We start from the raw sequence: 19594 nt of genomic DNA, 5'->3' as shown, positions 1-19594 counted from the left end.
TCCTCACCAAAATGGCTAAAGGCCATTTTGGCACCAACTTTATGGGATGCCATTCCATGGGATGCTTGTCCACCCCACAGCCCCACGCTTCTACTCCTCTAGGCCGCAAGCTCACGCGGTTTTCTCATCGTGCTTTTGGAAATGGCTGATGTGATTGGCAGCTTGGGCTCTGGGGGGTGGTTCCTCCTTGTGTTTGGTTGCCCTTATTTTTGTGGTGGTGTGTTGTTTCTTGATAGGGTTTGTTTAGGATTTTTAAAATTTTAATCTAACTTATTGCAAGCAGTCCTGGATTGCCTTGGCATGAAGGATGGGGAGTGAATGAGTGAATAAATATACCTGCTGCATTTCATGGGGGCAACAGGGTGGAGCTCTCTCTAAACGCCTCCCTTCTTTCTGCTGTTCATGCCCATGTAGGTGTGTCGCTGCCATGAAGAGCCGTCGCTGCCGGGACCACAAAGCCATCCTCACGTGCTTGAAGAGCCACACGCTCTTTCCCAAGGCAGAAATCTGTGTCGCCAAGAGGCTGCCTGATCTGGACAGCCCCCAAGAGGGAGTATGTCTAACGGCCTTGTATTTCTGCTTTACTCAGGAGCATTGTGCAGTCCTTGAGAACACCCCTGTTTATGGAGCTGTAGGGAGTCTGTTGTGTGAGCTCCCCGTTTCCCACAATTCTTCTATGTATTTGGGAGTTTTGTTGGAAAGTGATATAGAAGTATAATATTTGTCTACAGTAAAGAAGTCAGCTCTGTTCTGTGTTTCACACTATCTCCGTGTGTATATGTGTGTGTGTGTGTGTGTTAATGCAAGGCTTTTACTTACTGGGATCAGTTAGACCCCAAGTAAAATAAATGGGGAAAGTGAAAAACTGCACACACGAGGAAGTGAGGGTGGAGGTCTTAATGACCCCATCATGGTGGGTGGGCATCATTTAACAACACGGTAATATCTGATCTTATGTTGCAATAGCAGTTTAGAGGAGGAGGTGCAAACTGTTACATGTTGATTTTCATGTATACCCCCCTTACTTGCATATTGTACATTCAGTGGACATGTGAGGGGGTGTGGGATTGCACTGGTTAGCTCCCCCCTCTTCTGCCAGTGCATTCAGCCAAAGGTGGGAACAGGCATGTGTGTAGCACATTGTGATTGGGAACCTTGATCGCACCAAGGTTTCTGACCATGTGCACATTTGCATGTGTTCTCGCTTATGAGCAAGTGTGCAGGGGCTGGGACCAGCAGAATTACATAGGGTAAGACCAGCTGGCATGATCCTGCTCCCCCTCCACAGAATATATGATAGGCTCCATAAATACATTACAATGTGGGAAAAGGGCTCTAAAGGTTTTGAGTTGAAAGAAAAGACATGTAAGGTATCCAGGGGTCTTCAATACCCCATACAAATTAACAGATACCATCCCTATATGATTTCATTTCTGTATCATAAACCAGGGGTTCTCAAACTTGGGTCCCCTGATTGTTGGATTACAACTCCTATCATTCCCAGCTACAGTGGCTGAAGGGGATGATGTAGTCCAACATCTGGGGACCCAAATTTGAGAACCCCTGACATAAACAATCATTGATACAACTTCCTATACTTTTATGTTAAATTGAAGTGATTGTCAATTATACCTTTCAAAAAACAAACTGCAGCTCTGATGACTTAAGCTGTTTGATTCCAATATCAGATTTAACAGCATGCTTTTTACTAGAAGGTGTAAGAGGGTGAAAACCAGGGTCAAACCAGGGTCTGAGTGAACACAGGGTCAAAATGATCAATGGTAAAACTCCTACCCTTCATGTTTAAAAGTTGTGGGACTATACTCATGGAGAGGACAAAGAAAACACACCCTAGAAACAGACTCGGACTGTAATTAAAAAGATTTGTATTAGACAACAGGAAGAACTGTAGAATTAGGGATTTAGTCCACATTGTGGAATAGGTAATCTATCCAAGATATGGAGACCTTTGAAGGGCAGGTTGGATGAAAATTAAGTCCATCAAAACCCATCCCACCAATGGCCATCCAAAGCAGTCCTAAGAGATCAACCCAGCTGTCACTGCTGCCTCATTGACCGAGTTCATCAAAATCAGTGCTACCTACTCAATGGATCCAAAGCTCTCTCTCTGTGTACCTCACCTTTCTTCTTCTTTTCCTTTTTCTCTGCAGACCCCAAATGTTTGGGCTGTGATGGCAGCCATTGTCCTCTTCTCTGGAGGCGTTTGTGATATCCAAGAGCTGGTGTCTTGCCTTAGGAGGCCCAACTCTACCCTTTCCTTGATGGACATCATTGAGGCCTTGTACTGCATGGCCACCGTGCTTTATGCCATGCGTGAGAAGGGTGTTAATGTCAGTAACAGGTAAGAATGTGGACGGAGAGACTTGGTACTTCAGGGCGAGGGGCAGGGTGTAATGAAGTTGCAGCCGTGTGTGTGTAACATCTGCTTTGTGCCGAGTTGGTTCATCGACCTGAGTATGGTCGTCTTCATGGGGCACTGGCTGTCCAAAGCCTTGAGACTCATTTTCATGGAGAGCCTTGGGATTGAACGAAGGGCTTTCCAGATGCAATGCATGTGCTCTGACCCTTCCACATATCTATATGCCACGTAGACATGCCATTTGATATCACTGGTAAGCTGGTGCCACCATGAGTTCTTTTTGGAACACCCCTAAACTGGATGCATACGAAAGCTCCCTTTCACGGAATTGCCCCATCTAGAGGGCAAGGGGGCCTTTTGAGCTTTTTCTACCTTGCTATTTGAAATCCTTTAGCTGGAGACATCAGAGATTAAGACCTAGGGATTTGGGCCAAAGCATTTTCCAGCCTAGGAACTTAGGAAGCTTTTAAGTGGAGGTCTGAGGAATACACCACGGTCCACGTATGCTTTTTCAAAGTATTTCTATAACCCACCACAGAAATAGGGGCCCTCCCCTTGTTCGCTTTCGGCTGTGTTTCAGGAATCTTGTCTGCTTTGTTGGGAGCAAGTAGTGCCAAATAATAGTTGGACCACCAAGATGTCTCGGGTGCTGCCAGTCTTGGAGTTTAAAATGATATCTCATGCTTTAGTGGCTATGCATGAAGAAGCCCCTAGATTCAGTCTCTGGAAAAATCCAGTACAGAAATGGGATCCTAGGTAGGGAACGATCCTTGCCTATAGAGTCACTGCCTGTTACAGCAGATAAGACTGGGTTAGATGGACCCATGATCTGACAGCATACGCTAGCTTCATGTGTCTTCCACTACAGTCCGATGGCACTGGGGTTCAGAGGCAACTGGAGGCTTGCATCCTTGCTTATGCGGCTAGAGATCCTATTTGTCTAATCGGCTCCTTCTCCACATTCTCATAGGATTCACTACAATATTTTCTACTGCCTGTATCTCCTGGAGAATAACTGTGGCATGGCAGTCGTCAAACCGGCAGTACCCAGCTGCAGCTATGAAAGAGGCCTAAGGTACAGGGAGTGACTACCTTTATTTATAGTGGAAGATAAGATTCACTATAGCTGTTGCTTGTTGACCCACAAGCCCTCCAGCCATTGGCTAAGCAGCTGTGACATCATGGAGAGTTCAGAAATATTACTGTTCAAGATGCTGCTTTTCACGATGTAATGGTGACCCAAGAATGCTGTAAAGGGAGAGAAAGGGCATGTTGGGAAAACCTTGCATGGGAGGCTAACGCTAGGGATGGGAAATAATGTAGATTGTTGACAGGGTAAGAAACACAGTGATAAGGAACTTTGGGCAACCAGGGGATTGTGGATTGGGTAGCAGGGCTAAAGGAGATGGGGGCAGACAGACAGATCAGCTGGTCAAAATGGGATTTGGGAGCATTGAGCCCTGTGTAGTGACCACAATCTAGTGTTGCCAACTTCATTTTTCTGGCAGGGTACTTGTACTTTTCACAGCATCTTTAACAGAAATGTACTAGGTGAACTGCCTTGGCATGCAGATGGGGATAAGCTTTGCCTGGTGAATTTCTGCTTGTCCTTCATTTATTGAAGGCACAGGACCCTTGCCAGATCCCCCCTGCCCCCACCTCCACCCCCAGAAGTGGTGACTTTACAACCCAAAGGGCTATCATGCCCATAGCAACTTTGATTGCATTGATGGAGAGTTGTGGTGTGGTTGACCCAGTCAGTACTGAGAGGGGTCCGAAGGAAGCCCATGTCTTCTCCAGGAACTATCTGTCCCTCTAGTGGGGAGCAGCAACTATGCCCTTCGAGAACTGTGACCCACATCACAGCACTAGTTGCAATTTAACTTGCTGCGTGTCAGTTGCTTTTTATTTATTTATTTTTGGTCCTGTTTAGTAATAACCCTGGAATACAGCCAACCTGCGAACAGCAACAGATCTTAAATCATGCAATTGCCCCAAGACAGGTTGTGAAAATCATGGCATTTGCAGGTAAGGTCTGGTCTTAATTGTAAAGCTCTTGTTGATCTCTTAACACCCTCACCAAGACCAGGAGAGCTGGTCTTGTGGTCGCAAGCATGACCCTTAGCTAAGCAGGGTCTGCCCTGGTTGCATATGAAAGGGAGACTAGAAGTGTGAGCACTGGAGGAGATTCCCCTCAGGGGATGGAGCCAATCTGGGAAGAGCATCTGAGGTTCCAAGTTCCCTCCCTGGCAGCATCTCCAAGATAGGGCTGAGAGAGATTCCTGCCTGCCACCTTGGAGAAGCCACTGCCAGTCTGTGAAGACAATACTGAGTTAGATAGAGCGGTGGTCTGACTCAGCTTCCTATGTTCCCCGTCCCCTCAGTCCTGCCATCATATATCCAGATATTTTCCTTCCCATGACTTTGTTTCTTCAGCTCTGAATAATGCTCCTGTGGCAAGTTCTCAGAAGAAGCATTCCTCCCCCGACCTCCCGTGTGAGGGAAACGGGGATGGTGCTTACTGTTTGCAGTTTTTATAAGTACTTAGAAATTTGCTTCCCGACTAATCCCTTTTAGTTCCTAAAAAGCTCATTTCAATCAATCTAACTGGTCAGTCAGTTAAATCCCTCAGTCCTAGTGTAAATGGGATACTGCAATTCTAGGCCTTCGGTCTTTTCTGCTCCCCGGGGCCATGCTCGAGAGGTGGTTGCTAGGCCACATAATCTTTCAGCCATTCCACATTCCTTGCTGTGCAGTCCATCCATTTTTGCCGCCCCTATGGAATATTTGCCTTCTTCAGTGTCCTCAGCTGGAAGCCATGTTCTGGAGGCTATACGGCAACCTAGGCCTTAAAAGACAGTTGCCAGGCAACGCTGGCAACGCTGCACAACAACTTGTTGTGCACCGCCCAGAGCCTTTGGATGGGGCAGTCTAGAAATGTAATAAATATAACGCAAAGCCTGAGGCCTCCCCACTGTAATGGCAGCAGCTCTGTGCCACACAGGGTTTGCCCTGGTCTCGCCATCTCTGGCGGTAGTTCTTCTCATCTCTCTTGTGGTGGGTGGTTGCTTGGTTTGTATAGAGGCTACGCTGGCCTAGTCATAGGAACATAGGAAGCCACCATATACTGAGTCAGACCACTGGTCTACCTTAGCTCAGTATTGTCTTCACAGACTGGCAGCGGCTTCTTCAAGGTTGCAGGCAGGAATCTCTCTCAGCCCTCTCTTGGAGAAGTTGCCAGGGAAGGAACTTGGAACCTTCAGCTCTTCCCAGAGCGGCTCCATCCCCTGAGGGGAATCTCTTGCAGTGCTCACACATCAAATCTCCCATTCATATGCAACCAGGGTGGACCCTGCTTAGCTAAGGGGGCAAGTCATGCTTGCTACCACAAGACCAACTCTCCTCCATTCATTACATTCAATCTATCTCACAGTCCTTGTGGTTTTGGTAGTGTAATCATAATCAGCCCAGCACAGTGTCTCTGTAGTAGCTGTCTGCTGGTTTCTCCCTTGTATCTTTTATTTTTTTAAACTGTGAACCCCTTTGGAAAAGGGAACTGATGTGAGAACTCTTATTGTTGAATAGTGGCATATTAATACCTTGCTGCTGCTGCTGCTGCTGCTGCTACTACTACTAGTAGTAGAAGGGGTGGTTGTAAAATATTCCAAGCAGCTATTCCTCCTCCTTCAAACTGCTCCTGTGGAACTTCTTCATTCTTCTGTGGGGAAACGAAGTGAATGGATGCTGTACTTGAGCCTCTAAAAATACGCACGTTTGGGGCGGTACAGAAATATTTTAAATAAAAATAAATAAAAATATAAATGTTTAGTTTCTTTTAATATGCTGTACTACTGCCCAGAAGCGTCCCAGAGCACGTGTCCCAACCGCATAGTTGTTCATTTGAACCATGGTTCTGGAATGGTAGAAAGCGTTGTGATTTTGAGGGGGCTTGACTTTCTCTCCCACCCCCCACCCCTCTTCAGGCACTGGGAAGACCTCCACTCTGGTCAAGTACGCAGAGAAATGGTCCAGCCTCCGATTCCTGTACTTGGCCTTCAACAAGACCATCGCGGAGCAGGGTGGGAGAGTCTTTCCCCGGAATGTCACCTGCAAGACGGTCCACTCCTTGGCCTTTTCGGAAGTTGGCAAGCAGTAAGTAGTGGCCGCTTTCTAATGGTTGTGCCTTGGTTGAGACAAGGACGGGAATCCAAAGCGTGGCACCTTTGTAGCCTGGCTTCTGTCTCCCACCTGCTTCCAAGCGCCTTAGGCTACTTTGCACAGTGATAAACAGGGTAGGGATCTACTTGTACCCTAGTTTCTGCTCACGTGTGAGTAAAAAAGGAAGGCAGGAGGAGGCGCCGGCTCTGCTAAGCAGCAGCGGAGTAGGAGGGCTTTTCCTCCTGTCTCATTCAGAAACTGGGTACAGCTGCTGGGAAGGACGAAACCCTCCTAGGCAGCTGCTGCTTAACAGACCATTGCATGCAAGCAAAAAAATGGAACATAGGAAGCTGCCATATACTGAGTCAGACCCTTGGTCCATCTAGCTCAGGATTGTCTACCCAGACTGGCAGCAAATTCTCCAAGGCAGGAGTCTCTCTCAGCCCTCTCTTGGAGATGCTGCCAAGGAGGGAACTGGGAACCTTCTGCATGCAAGCAGGCAGGTGTCCTTCCACTGAGCTGCAGCCCCCTCCCCTAAGGGTGAGCATCTCACAGGGTTCACATGTATGTAGTCTCCCATTCAAATCCAGACCCTGCTTAGCAAAGGGGCCGGTTCATGCTTGCTACCACAAGACCAACTCTCCTCCTGCGGGAGTGTGCACAGCTCCCAGACTAGGATAGGACTCTTGTCCTGCCCTATTGATGATTGTGTGAACTAGCCTGTTGACTGGAACGGGAAGAACGGTGACGGCTGCTCTGTTGACTCGGCGGGGCCAGATGTTTAGTATTTCTACCAGGCTTGACTGGACCAGAGGTGTCCTACTGCCTGTCCATCACAGAGCAACATCACACGCTTCTGTCCAGCCTCACTGCCTGTCACCCCTGGCTCAAACTCCAGATCCTTGCCACTGCCTGAGGAGGTGGCAGGATCTCCTGCTTGGAGGTTTTCAGCAGAAGGTTGGACATATGCCTGTTGGGGATTGCTTTTAGGGTATAAGTTATCTCCTTTTGGGGACAGGGCAGGGAAGTAATTAGGCTGAGCTCATGAGGCCCTGTTGCCCACCACAGTGTTATCATCTGTCTCCCCGCTTTTTCCTGTTCTTCCATCTGCGGCAGCTACAGCCAGAAAGGCAAGCTGAATTTTGGCTCTCTGACATCCTACTGGGTCAGCTTCATCCTCCAAAACCGCGAGGGACAGTCTCCATTCATAAGAGCCAAGACAGTTATTCAGACCCTCGAAACGTTTTTTGCCTCTGCGGATCCATCCATAACGGTGGAGCATGCGCCCATCTGGTGCAAGAACACCAAGGGAGCAGTTGTTCCTGTCCAGGAAGAAGAGAAGAAAGTGAGTATTGGTTAGTAGAAATGTCGGACATGTTTGTTTGTTTGGGCTGGACTGGAAGGTTTCATGGACTGGTGGTGACTTGCTGGTCTGCAGATGTGAGCCAGTGTGATGGGATGGTTTGAGTGGAAGCAGAGAGTTACAAATTCAGATTGGTATCAGCTTTGAAGCTCATAGAGTGACTTTGAGCCAGTTGCTATCTCTTTGTCTAATCCAGCTTGAGAGCTGGTCTTGTGGTAGCAAGCATGAATTGTTCCCTTTGCTAAACAGGGTCCACTCTGGTTTGCATTTGAATGGGAGACTACAAGGCTATTCACATGCACATGCAGAACCAGGCTAAGGGAGCCCAGCCCAGTTTTGCACGTGTGTGTACCTGCAGGATCGGGCTGATTCCGGTGGCACCGTGGAGGCTGCTGCCAGTCTGTGAAGACTATACTGAGCTAGATGGACCAAGGGTCTGACTCAGTATATGGCAGCTTCCTGTGTACCACTCAGCTATGGCTCCATCACATTCAGCACAAGCATGGTCTGCACTGGTGACAACAATTGCTCTTGCCTTACATGTGGAATTCATTACCACAAGATGCAGTAATAGTTGGTATTTTAGATAGTTTTAAAGCGTGTCCGCACGCACACACATGCAGAGGATAGATCTGAGCATTCATTGGCCATGATAGCTCCATATTCTGAGCTAGTATATCAGATGCTGGAAAAATGCAGCAAGAAGATTCCCCTGCATGCCTGCGTATATCCTCTAGAGATGTCTGGTTGGCTCCTGTTGGAAATAGTATGCTGGACTTGATGCATTTCTGTCTGAACTGGCATGGCAGTTTTCATCCTCTTATGCTTTTCAGATCATTGTTAAAGAAGCAAACCAAATATGGTCCAAAATGAAAATGCTGAGTCCAACCAAAGAGATGGCATATAAGATGACCCACGATGGTAAGTGGGAAAAGATGACAAGCGGGGTGTGTAGGTGGTCTTCTCTGCTTCAAGTGGGCATTGGTTGTGATTTGATTCTGTGGTCTCTTGCTGGCCGCAACGATTGTGGTTTCCAGGGGGCAAGAGAGCTCTGCCGTCAGTGCCCTCATTGCACAGGCTGGGAAGGAGGTGAGGCTTCTTTAGGGCACTGGGCAGTCCAGGGGAATGGTGGAGGACAGGACCTCAAGAGCCCCTTCTGTAAGAGCAGGCTTCTCCAAGCACTAGCTCTTGGCCTGATTTGAATCTCGTCTCTGCCATAAACTCATAAGCTGGCCTTGGGCAAGCCACTCCTCAGCCTCAGCTCCACCACAGAAATAATGTAGAAATATACTCACTTACCTTATATAGAAATGCATCTACTTATCTTAAAGTCCTTTGAATGCTCAACAGTGCTATATAAATGCTCAGTACTGATTTTCAAGTTTGTCCTGCAGGTAATTAACTCCCTGTCTTCCGAAACACTCTCACTCTCTCTCTCTCTCTCTCTCTGCAAGAGAAATTTTAAAAAGCATTTTCCCCTTGCTTTCAGAAGTCTGGAAATGGTATATCCTTAGTCACGGTGGCTAACCCTTTTAATCTTTGAGAATAGAAAACTCTTGTGTATTCATCTGCAAGTTGGAACTATCTGCACAAAAAAGGTGCTAGTTTACAAGAACTTCTGCTAGCAGGGTTCCAGATCCTATATTGGCCTTTTGTGGGTGAAGAGAAATTTGGGATGGAGCTCACCTTTTAAACTTAGTGCTGAGCTGTGGGTTGGTGTAGGGTGGAAAAATTAAGCTTAAAAATGGATGGATGGATGAATATTGTGCACCTGGCTATGACTCAAGGTCAGGCCTTCTCTGTTGTCACTCCTGGGCTGTGGAATGTTCTCTTTCTCTCTCTCCTCCTCCTCTCTCTCTCTCTCTCCTCTCCCCTCTCTAAAGCCTGAAGTTTAAATTATTTTAATATTTAATTGTTTTAATGGGTTATGTATTCTGGTTTTTTTAAATTTTTTGTTCATGTGAACCACCTAGAACCATTTGGAGAGGAGAGCTGGTCTTGGGGTAGCAAGCATGACTTGTCCCCTTAGCTAAGCAGGGTCTGCCCTGGTTGCATATGAATGGGAGACGAAGTGTGAGCACTGCAAGAGATTCCCCTCAGGGGATGGAGCCGCTCTGGGAAGAGCAGAAGGTTCCAAGTTCCCTCCCTAGCAGCATCTCCAAGATAGGGCTGAGAGAGATTCCTGCCTGCAACCTTGGAGAAGCTGCTGCCAGTCTGGGTAGACAATACTGAGCTAGATAGACCAAGGGTCTGACTCAGTATATGGTAGCTTCCTGTGTTCCTATGGGTTGGGCAGTATAAAAATTTAATACATACATAAATACAGGAAAAATGTAAAAATATCATGTCATTTTCAGGTTACTTGAAGCTTTGGCAGCTTAAAAAGCCTTTTCTTTCAAACTATGATGCCATTTTTGTCGATGAGGCCCAAGATTGCACCCCTGGTGAGTAATGTGTGGGGCCGAAGTGAAATGGGGGGATGACACTTTTCCACAAAACCTCTTGTGCCTCCCCTTGCCTTGCTGAGAAGGCGTCCTTTGTCTTGGTGGGCTTTCATCGGGGCTGGGGCCGTGGCTCAGTGGCAGAGCATCAGCCTTGCGTGCAGGAGGTCCCAGGTTCAATCCCCGCCAGCATCTCCAGGTAGCGTGTAGGAAAGACCCCGTCTGAAACCCTGGAGAGCAGCAGCCAGTCCGTGCGAGTGGCACTGAGCTGGATGGCCCAGTTGGTCTGACCTGGTTGATGGCAGCATCTTTCTGTTACCCTGTGGTGTACAGAGGGCACTGGGCCAGCTGCGACTCTAAAGAGAGAGACCCACAGGACAAATGCCGCTTCCTCTCTTGGCAACTGCTCTGCCAAGAGAGGGGGAGGAATTGTGTGGGGTTGTTGTTGTTGTTTTTAAGGGGAGTGCTGTCCTTTTGGAGAAAGCTTTGCACCCCAATTAAATAGCACCCTTTGGTATAAAATAAGTACACAAGCAAACAAAAAGCCACCTATGAAAATTCATTTTAGCCTAGTGGTGTCTGCCCCCACATAGATTAGGCAGATTTGGCCTGAGGTCCTTGACAAGGCCTGATCTCTCTTTCACACCCTAATTCTCCCAATCCTCTTCCTGTAGCAATTATAGACATTGTCCTTTCCCAGCCTTGTGGCGTGATCTTAGTCGGCGACCCACACCAGCAGATCTACACTTTCCGGGGTGCTGTCAACGCTCTGTCTCAAGTGCCACACACCCACATCTTCTACCTCACACAGGTAAGGCTGAGCAGTCCTTTGCTTTGGTCCAAGGAGAGGCTTGGCTTTGCATTATGGGGCGGAGGGAGACCAGCCTGCCAGAAGTCTAACTGAGGAGAGCTGGTCTGGTGGTAGCAAGCATGACTGGTCCCCTTGGCTAAGCAGGGTCCGCCCTGGTTGCATATGAAGGGGAGACTAGGAGTGTGAGCACTGGAAGGTGTTCCCCTTAAAGGATGGAGCTGCTCTGGGAAGAGCATTGAGGTTCCCAGTTCCCTCCCTGTCAGCATCTCCAAGATAGGGCTGAGAGAGATTCCTGCCTGCAACCTTGGAGAAACCGCTGCCAGTCTGTGAAGACAATACTGAGCTAGATAGACCTATGGTCTGACTCAGTATATGGCAGCAGCTTCCTGTGTTCCTAAGCCCAGTGGAGAGTCACAAAGGCCAGCCCAGGCCTCCTCAAGCCCTGCTGCGATCCATTTCAGTGCATTGGGTCGGGGCTTTTCTAAAATGAGAAGTGCCAGCATGCAGGATGGGGTCATAGCCCAGTGGTGGAGCATCCTGCTTTGCATGCAAAAGGTCCCGGGTTCAGTCCCTGGCAGCAGCTCCAGGTAGGGCTGGGAAAGACCCCCTAAGCCTGAAACCTTGGAGAAGCTGCTGCCAGTTAGTGTGGACAATACTGAGCTGAATGGACCAGTGGTCTGACTCGGAATGAGGTCGCTTCCTCTATTTACCAAATCATTCTGGTTTTAGAGGAAGCCGTAGCCCAGTGGTTAGAGCATCTTCTTAGCATGCAGAAAGCCCCAGGTTCCATCTCTGGTGTCTCCCAGGTAGGGATGAAGGAAACTCTGAAACCTTGGAGAGCTGCTGCCAGTCAGAGGAGACAATTCTGAGCTTGATGGATCAGCATCCTGACTCGGTCTAAAGCAGCTTCCTCTGTAATGAGAGCCAGTGTGGTGTAGTGGTTAGAGTGCTGGACTAGGACTGGGGAGACCTGAGTTCAAATCCCCATTCAGCCATGAGACTTGCTGGGTGACTCTGGGCCAGTCACTTCTCTCTCAGCCTCACCTACTTCACAGGGTTGTTGTGAAAGAGAAACTCAAGTATGTAGTACACCGCTCTGGGCTCCTTGGAGGAAGAGCGGGATATAAATGTAATAATAATGTTCTCATCTGCCAGAAAGCCATCCCTTCTGGCTTGTAAACCTTTCCTTTCCAGTCCTAAATATGTGGCCTTGGGGCTGGCTGTGGTTTCCCAGTGGTGAGGTAGAGTGTGGCGGGGGGGTGGGGTGTGACTCTGGAGCAGAGGACGGAAGACGGCCACGAACCATGGAGCGGTGATATGGCGGGAGCCAGTCGCTCTGTTACCATGACAGCCAAAGGATGCCCCACCCGCATCCATCGAGGGGATGATGCTGGAGGCATGGCAGCTGCCTTGCCCCTTGATGGAGAGACATGCCCTCGTCTCAGAAGAGGTGGCCCTCACCAGGGAGCTGGGGAGGAAGCAGGAAATGGCGTTGGCCAGGAGGCAGCCTTGAAAGACGAGATGCTGCCAGATCAGAGAGGAATCTCCGGCAGCTCGGCTGGTTTCCTGGAGACTGAACTTGGGGGAGAAGGGAAGCTAGCTGCTGTCTGAACAGGAGACTTGAACCAAGGACCTTGAGCAGCCCCCTGTGGCCAAGTCCTGCAACGGGTCTGCACCCCACCAATCAGAATGAGCCCTTCCCACCGGCATCAGGCTCTGCCTTTGCCCGGAGTGCCCTCCAGGCATTGGCCAGGCTGCTTCTGTGCTGCTTGTCCCCCCAGAGAATGGGGTCTGCACACCAAGGCATGGCTTGTATTCCTTTCTGCAGCAGTGCTCTTATCAGGAGGGAGAGGCAGATTTTGATTCCCAAATAGCAAGGGTTTTTTTAGAAGGCTACGGGGCAGGAGGATTTGGTTAAGATGATAGGGAGATGGGCGAAAGTTTCTGTTTTTGGTGGCTACCAGTTCTGGAAATGACTTTTGCTTCTCTTTGAAAGTCTTCAGCCAGTTTCTCAGTTCCCTTTTTTATTTTCAAAAACATTCTTTGCTTTCCTTCCGTAGAGTTTCCGATTTGGCCCTGAAATAGCTTATGTCGGTGCAACCATTCTAGATGTCTGCAAGAAAGTTCGAAACAAGATGTTGGTGGGGAGCAACCAGGAGGGTGAGGTGTTTAACCCAGTCTTAAACCTCTTAAGGTTTGCTGTGCCTCGATCCATCAGGACTCTCTGTGATGGACACTTTGTGATGCTTCTCGCAGGCAATGTCAATATGGCAGGCATGGGAGGAAAGATGGCCCTCTTGTCCCGGAACAACCAGACCATCTTTGAGGATGCCGTGAGGCTTACTAGCGGAGACTCCCCAGCTAAAATACACTTTCTTGGGGTAAGTGTATTGAGCATGCTGGATCACCAAACTTGCAATCCGTGAAGAGCAAGGAGGTCTTTTTTGCAAGTGCCTCACTGCATTAAATTCAAATGAAGGCAGAGCTCCCGAATTGTGCTCTGGAAAACATATATATATTCTGCATGTTTCTCAAAGGAAAGTAGAGGGGCACATTTGAAGACACAAGGGAAGAGGAAACTTCAAAAGGGCACACTGAAAATATTGATTGTCAGGCCTAACTGGTTCAGGGATCTGGAACCTCCCAAGAGCTGGTCTTGTGATAGCAAGCATGAATTGTCCCCTTTGCTAAGCAGGGTCCACCCTGTAAGATATTCTCATTAGGGGATTGGGCTGCTCTGGGAAGATGACCTGCATGCTTGGAATGTTCCAAGTTCCCTCCCTGGCAGCATCTCCAAGATAGGGCTGAGAGAGACTCCTGCCTGCAACCTTGGAGAATCCACTGCCAGTCTGTGTAGACAATACTGAGCTAGATGGACCAGTGGTCTGACTTGGTATATGGCAGCTGCCTACGAACCTTGGCCACTGTGGCTGGGATGATGGGAGTTGTAGTCCAACAAGATCTGGGGATCCAAGGTTCAGAACCCCTGCTCTAAGACAATAAAGGAGACTGTTGTGCTGTTTCAGTGGTCCTGATGAACAGTATTTGGTCAAAATGGGTTGGGCTGTTACTAAGATGAAGAGTTACATGGTGAGTGCTGACGATAACTGTAACCCCTCCCCAACACACACACTCTTGTTAGGCCTTTTAAACCAGTATAAGGCCTCCTGAGAATCTTTTAGCTTGAAAGCATTGACAGTAAGATCACTCCTGAGTCTCTTGTAAACCTGCTCATTCTGGTGTTTTGTTTTGTTCTTTAGGGGCTTACAGCCTTTGGCCTTGAGAAGATCCATGATATTTGGAAGCTCCTCCACCCTGAACGTGAGTAATCCTGGAGACAATATGTTCACAATTGCTTTCTGAGTTGCAATGGAAATCGTTGCATATTCATGATTACTTCAAGGTGACTGTAGAAAGTTGGTGTTGGAGAGCTGGAGGACAAGAGGACTGTGGCAGAGCATGTGCTTTGCAGGCAGAAGGTCACAATTCAGTGCCCAGCAACTCCAGTTCAGAGAGGTGGGGAGCAGGCAATGGGAAAGGCCTCCGCTTGAGATCCTAGAGAGGCACTGTGGGTCCAAGCAGGCAATATGGGGCTAAATGGACGAAGAGTCCAATCCAGTACAAGGCAGCTTGATATATTCACAACCTGCAATGCCATCTGATGGAAACTAATTCTGCAGTCTGTCAGGAATTGGGCAGGGAAGCTGGTCCGGAGTCTAATTCAAGGATTCTCAAACGAGTCAGTTCTTCATGTTATAGAGTCAGTTCTTCATGTTATTCTGTATTGTCAATTTTATAGGGATGTTCGTATTAGGTTTATTGCTCCTCTCTTAAAGAACCATCCTGGCCAAACAGATCAACTTTACTTGGATTTTTTACTGTCAAATTTTAAACTTGTTACTTCTATAAATGTGGCCAAGTTCTGTTATGTTGCATCCAAAATTCGTAGAGCTTGTATTAGCAATTTGAATATTCTGTAAATTATAATTGTATTATTTTAAATGTTAAGCTGGTCTAAGGACCGTAATAAATTTACTTACTTACTCAAATGTTGGTCCCCAGATGATGTTGGACTACAACTCCCATCATCCCCAGGACATGGGCATGATGGGAGTTGTAGCCTAACAGCATCTGAGGACCAAAGCTTGAGATCAGTGATCTAATTGAAGTGTCAGAGCTGTATGTAGACGCTAGTCACTGAATGCAGGGAGAGGGAAATTGGAGTCCACCTGCTCACCATGTCTCCTGTGCTAATGTGCTTTTTTGCTACACACCCTGACTCTCTGCCTGTGGAGGCACATGCTGAACATGGGGAGAACTTCACCTGCATTCTAGAACAACAATTACCATGTATATTTATATACCATTTTTCAACTAAAAATTTCAATGCAGTTTATATAGAAAAATAAACAGATGGTTCTCTGTCCCTAAGGACTCGGAATCTTAGAACAAAAACAGAAGTTAGACACCAGCAACTGCCATTGGAGAGGTGCTATGTTAGGGTTGGAGGAACCCTACTTCTAGAACCCTACTTCTAGAACCCTACTTCTAGAACCCTAGGTGGCCAAGCGTTCAGCAGACAAGCACTGAATGCCTGGAGGGCATGGCCAGCTGGATTGCCTCTGTTTGCCCCCCTCATGCATGCCTGTGATGAAGCATGAAGGTAAAGCAGGTGATGGCTTGTGGAGGGTACAAGACGTGATGTCAGAATAATGGGTAGGCGGCCGAGATAATCAATGAGCAATCACCAGCCTGCCTGCGCCTCTTCCGGCTTCCTTTTGCAGAGGCTGCTGGGAGGAAGGGTGGAACTTGAGTCTTGATGCACATGCTTTGTAACATGGAATTCTGCCCTCACTTTGTCCCAATTTTGTGGTTCTCAGTGAGACTCGAAGTGAAGGATTCTTTTTTTAAGAAGTGGATTGAGAAGGGCTTTGTGGGGTTGAAGAGTTATGCGATGAGCGCTGACGATAAGCAGCTAGAGATGAAGATTGCGATTGTGGAGAAGTACAGAGACCGCATTCCCGAGCTGGTGGAAAGGATCTCCCAGTGCCACGTGCTCGCCCCAGAGGCTGCAGGTAAAGGGAAAGGAGGCCTTGGCTTCAGTGGAAGGAAGGGGCGCCCCTTTGCATATGGCTTGAAAGAAGGGTCACAAACGTACTCCACCCAGCGCCAGCAACGACCCACACCCCTTGCTTTTCTCTCCTCTCAACAGCTGGTGATCAAAGCATGCGTGGCTGGCTGGCTGGCTGTTGAAGCCCTGAGCTGAATTCATCCTCTGATTAATACAGAGCATGAATCAGAGGCTGAAGTGAACTGAAGTAATAGGCAGCCCCGGGTAGGGAGTTGAGCTCTTGACTCCTGAAAGATGGTGGGTCAAGCTGAACATGCAGCTAATTGCATCACACTTCAACTCAGACGTGACTCATAACTGGCGGAAAGCAGCGCTGGGCTGACACGAGGAATCTTGACTGGGACTGCAGTGTGTAGGGAAGAATAGGATATCCTGTCGGAAATCCTATCTCACGATCTCCCCCCATAGCTGCTGTATATCCCCAGGGGCTATTTCCTGTGAAGGTGCTTCGACACGCCCTGGAAACCTGAATTTCATTACAACACCAGCTGGATATGGAGAGGTCCCGTCATGGCTACATTTGCTCATGTCTCCTCTCTTGTTCTGAGAGCTAAGAGTAGGAGCCAGCAAATTGCTGTTCAACTCATGATTCGTGCACCTCTCTAGAACTTAGTTCTGTCACATGGATATAGTTTTGATTGGGAGGAAACCTATTTAATTGAGTTATGATACCTTTTTATTGTGTGACATGCAGTTTTATTATTAAATTAAATATCAGTATCGTATTATTGGGTAATAGCCTAGGCCAGTGGCTCCCAAACTCGGATCCCCAAATATTGTTCAACTACAACTCCCATCTTTTCTTGCCACAAAAGCAGAAGATCGTCATGGCAGGGGGTGATGGGAATTGTAGTCTAACCACATCTTGGGACCCAAGGTTGGGAACCCCGGCCTGTATGATTTAATGAGGATTAGACAAATTCACGGAGGACCCGTCTATCAGTAGTTGCTAGTCTGGGTGGCTGCCTGCTACCTCGAGGCCCAGAGGCAGTCCGTCTTTGAATTCTAGTTGGGGGAGACAGGGAGCAACAGCCAGGGAGGGCTGTCTTCCCTCCTGTCCTGTTTGGACTTTGTGGGAAGCAGGATGCTGGCTTAGAGGGACCCACTTTGGTCTGATCCAGCAGGGGCTGCTCTCATGTCCCTGTGCACATGACATCCTTGCTCCTCGGTCTCCATCACAGCTTTTGGAAAGCATGTTAAATCCTGGCTTTTTACCCAGGCTTTTATATGATTGTCTCTGCTGCTGCTTTTTGTACTTTGTATTTTTGTATTGTTCTTATGCCTGTGTTTTAATTTTTTTTAATCAGGTTTGTTTTATATTTTTAGCTCAATATTTTAATTGTGTCATTTTTACAATCTTGTTTTTAAATTCTGCTGTAAACCGCCTTGGGATTGTTTTAATGAAAGGCAGTATATGAATTTAAACAATAAAAATAAATAAATACATGGGCTGTTAGAAAGGCTACATCGTTCTCGTTTTTGTGTGTTTTAGATTATGTGTTAAGCACCGTCCACAAGGCCAAAGGGCTTGAATTTGACACCGTCCAAGTAGCGGACGACTTTGTGAGCGTCCCCTTTGCACGGCATAATCTTGGGAGGCTGCCTAACTTCAGTACTGGTAAGGAAGATTTCCCTTCCCCTCTCCCTCCCAGCCCTCCCTCCCCTGCAGGGGCTCTGTGGTGGGGTGGCGCTTGCCTGAGCACTCTTCTGCATGAGCAAAGAGGGAGGGCGAGCTGAAACGCTGTGCTTCTGCACCTCTCCCCTGAGCAGGCTTTGGGCCTCCTCTTTCACTGCCCCCATGGCAAGAGAGTCCTCTGGGGCAGGGTGCCTTCGAGCAGTCCAGGGCCTGTGGCTGGCTAGGCACGGACTCCCTCCTTCCGGCAGGGCAAGAGTGCAGGCAGACTTGGGATGTTGTGAATAAGAGCCAGGTGAGCTTTGTTCAGAGGCATCTCGGAGAACAAAAGAGGAAGTCAAAGGGAAGGTCGGCCACTCCTTCCAGGCACCCCACATGATCAGGCAATCCTGCCAGTCAGCTTTCCCGGTTATGCAGCCTTTCCCTTGGTGGGTCATAAAAGTAGTAAGCTGGGTTTTTTGACCTCTAAAGAGTAAAAAGAAAAAGTGCAGCAGCGCCTCTTTCCTTGGGCCAAACTTGCGAGAATTTTGAGTGACGCTAATTTCCAAATTCCTACCGAGCAGCTGACCTCCGTTGAGCAAAGGTTAAGTCAGCAACGCATCCTTGTAACACGACGTGCTGGGATCAAACTGGTCCGTATGCAGCAGCCCAGAAGGCAAGACAAGAGGCGTGCCCCACTGCCAGTTGCCGCCACCCAGTGCCCTGATCTTCAGCTCGAGCCACCACAGTGGGTCGCTCTGCTGTCATCACGGTCTCTGGGAACCTGTCTGTGCCCTCCCAGTTCCTTGAGTTGCAACTGGTTGCAGCTCATTGGTAGAGTATATGATTTGCATGCAGAAGGTCCCAGGTTGAATCCCTGGCAGCATCTCCAAGTAGGGCTGGGAGAGACCCCTGCCTGAAATCTTGGAGAGCCCCTGCCAGGGAGTGCAGAAATTACTGAACAAGAGGGGATCCATGGATCCGACTCGGTAGAAGGCAGCTTCCTATGTTCCTAGTACATGCTTTGCAGCAGAAGGTCTCCGGTACATTCTCCGGCAGCATTTCAAGTTAGGGCTGGGAAAGACCTGCCTGAAGGCCTGGAAAGCTGCTGCCAGTCCGTGTAGGCAGTACTGAGCTATATGGACCAACGGTCTGACTCAGTAGAAGGCAGCTTCTGTTATAGGCTTTGTGTACCCTGGCCACAGAGCTCCAGCTTCCAGCCCACCAAGCCAAACACAGCCCATCAGCCATGTGTGGCAGCTTGTCCAGGGCTTGGTTAACCTCCTGTTTTTGCTGCCTGCCTGGGACTGCGAAAAACATTGGAATTGCTGAACCCCTGGCAAATGAGAGCTAGTGTGGTGTAGTGGTTAGAGTGTTGAACTAGGAGCAGGGAGACCTGAATTCAAATCCCCATTCAGCCATGAGACTCACTGGGTGACTCTGGATTTGTCCCTTATCTCTCAGCCTAACCTACCTCACAGGGTTGTTGTAAGGATAAACATAACTACTCTGGGCTCCTTGGAGGAAGAGCAGGATATACATGGAAAAATAAAATAAAAAGGAATAAATCCATGATGCCAGTGGATCAGGTACCTCTGTTCAGCTTTGTGAGTCATGGTCCTGCAGCCTGCTGTAGACTCCTTGTCTCTGGAAGTTCATGGCAATGATACACTTGTTTAGCCTTCAGGGTGCCACAGG

The 19594-nt window shown here is 48.3% G+C and overlaps 1 protein-coding gene across 8 annotated transcripts in view; it reads left to right on the top strand.

Moving 5' to 3' along the window:
- Window positions 1-19594, top strand: part of FBH1 (F-box DNA helicase 1) — a 38014-nt gene that overhangs the window by 12611 nt on the left and 5809 nt on the right. For 7 of the 8 annotated variants that reach the window (XM_053255594.1, XM_053255596.1, XM_053255598.1 and 4 more), the window contains 14 exons: window positions 415-553; window positions 2172-2362; window positions 3351-3455; window positions 4314-4408; window positions 6364-6532; window positions 7655-7883; window positions 8735-8822; window positions 10259-10345; window positions 11017-11153; window positions 13214-13313; window positions 13410-13534; window positions 14414-14474; window positions 16034-16228; window positions 17777-17902. In XM_053255594.1, the coding sequence (XP_053111569.1) occupies window positions 415-553; window positions 2172-2362; window positions 3351-3455; window positions 4314-4408; window positions 6364-6532; window positions 7655-7883; window positions 8735-8822; window positions 10259-10345; window positions 11017-11153; window positions 13214-13313; window positions 13410-13534; window positions 14414-14474; window positions 16034-16228; window positions 17777-17902 (1847 nt within the window). The remainder of the gene's footprint in view (window positions 1-414; window positions 554-2171; window positions 2363-3350; window positions 3456-4313; window positions 4409-6363; window positions 6533-7654; window positions 7884-8734; window positions 8823-10258; window positions 10346-11016; window positions 11154-13213; window positions 13314-13409; window positions 13535-14413; window positions 14475-16033; window positions 16229-17776; window positions 17903-19594) is intronic. The other variant, XM_053255595.1, reaches the window with a different exon arrangement.

The sequence above is a fragment of the Hemicordylus capensis genome, chromosome 5, assembly GCF_027244095.1.
Source record: "Hemicordylus capensis ecotype Gifberg chromosome 5, rHemCap1.1.pri, whole genome shotgun sequence".
Lineage (NCBI taxonomy): Eukaryota > Metazoa > Chordata > Lepidosauria > Squamata > Cordylidae > Hemicordylus > Hemicordylus capensis.
Note: the sequence above shows the minus strand (reverse complement) of the source record. Positions and strands in the feature narration are given on the sequence as shown.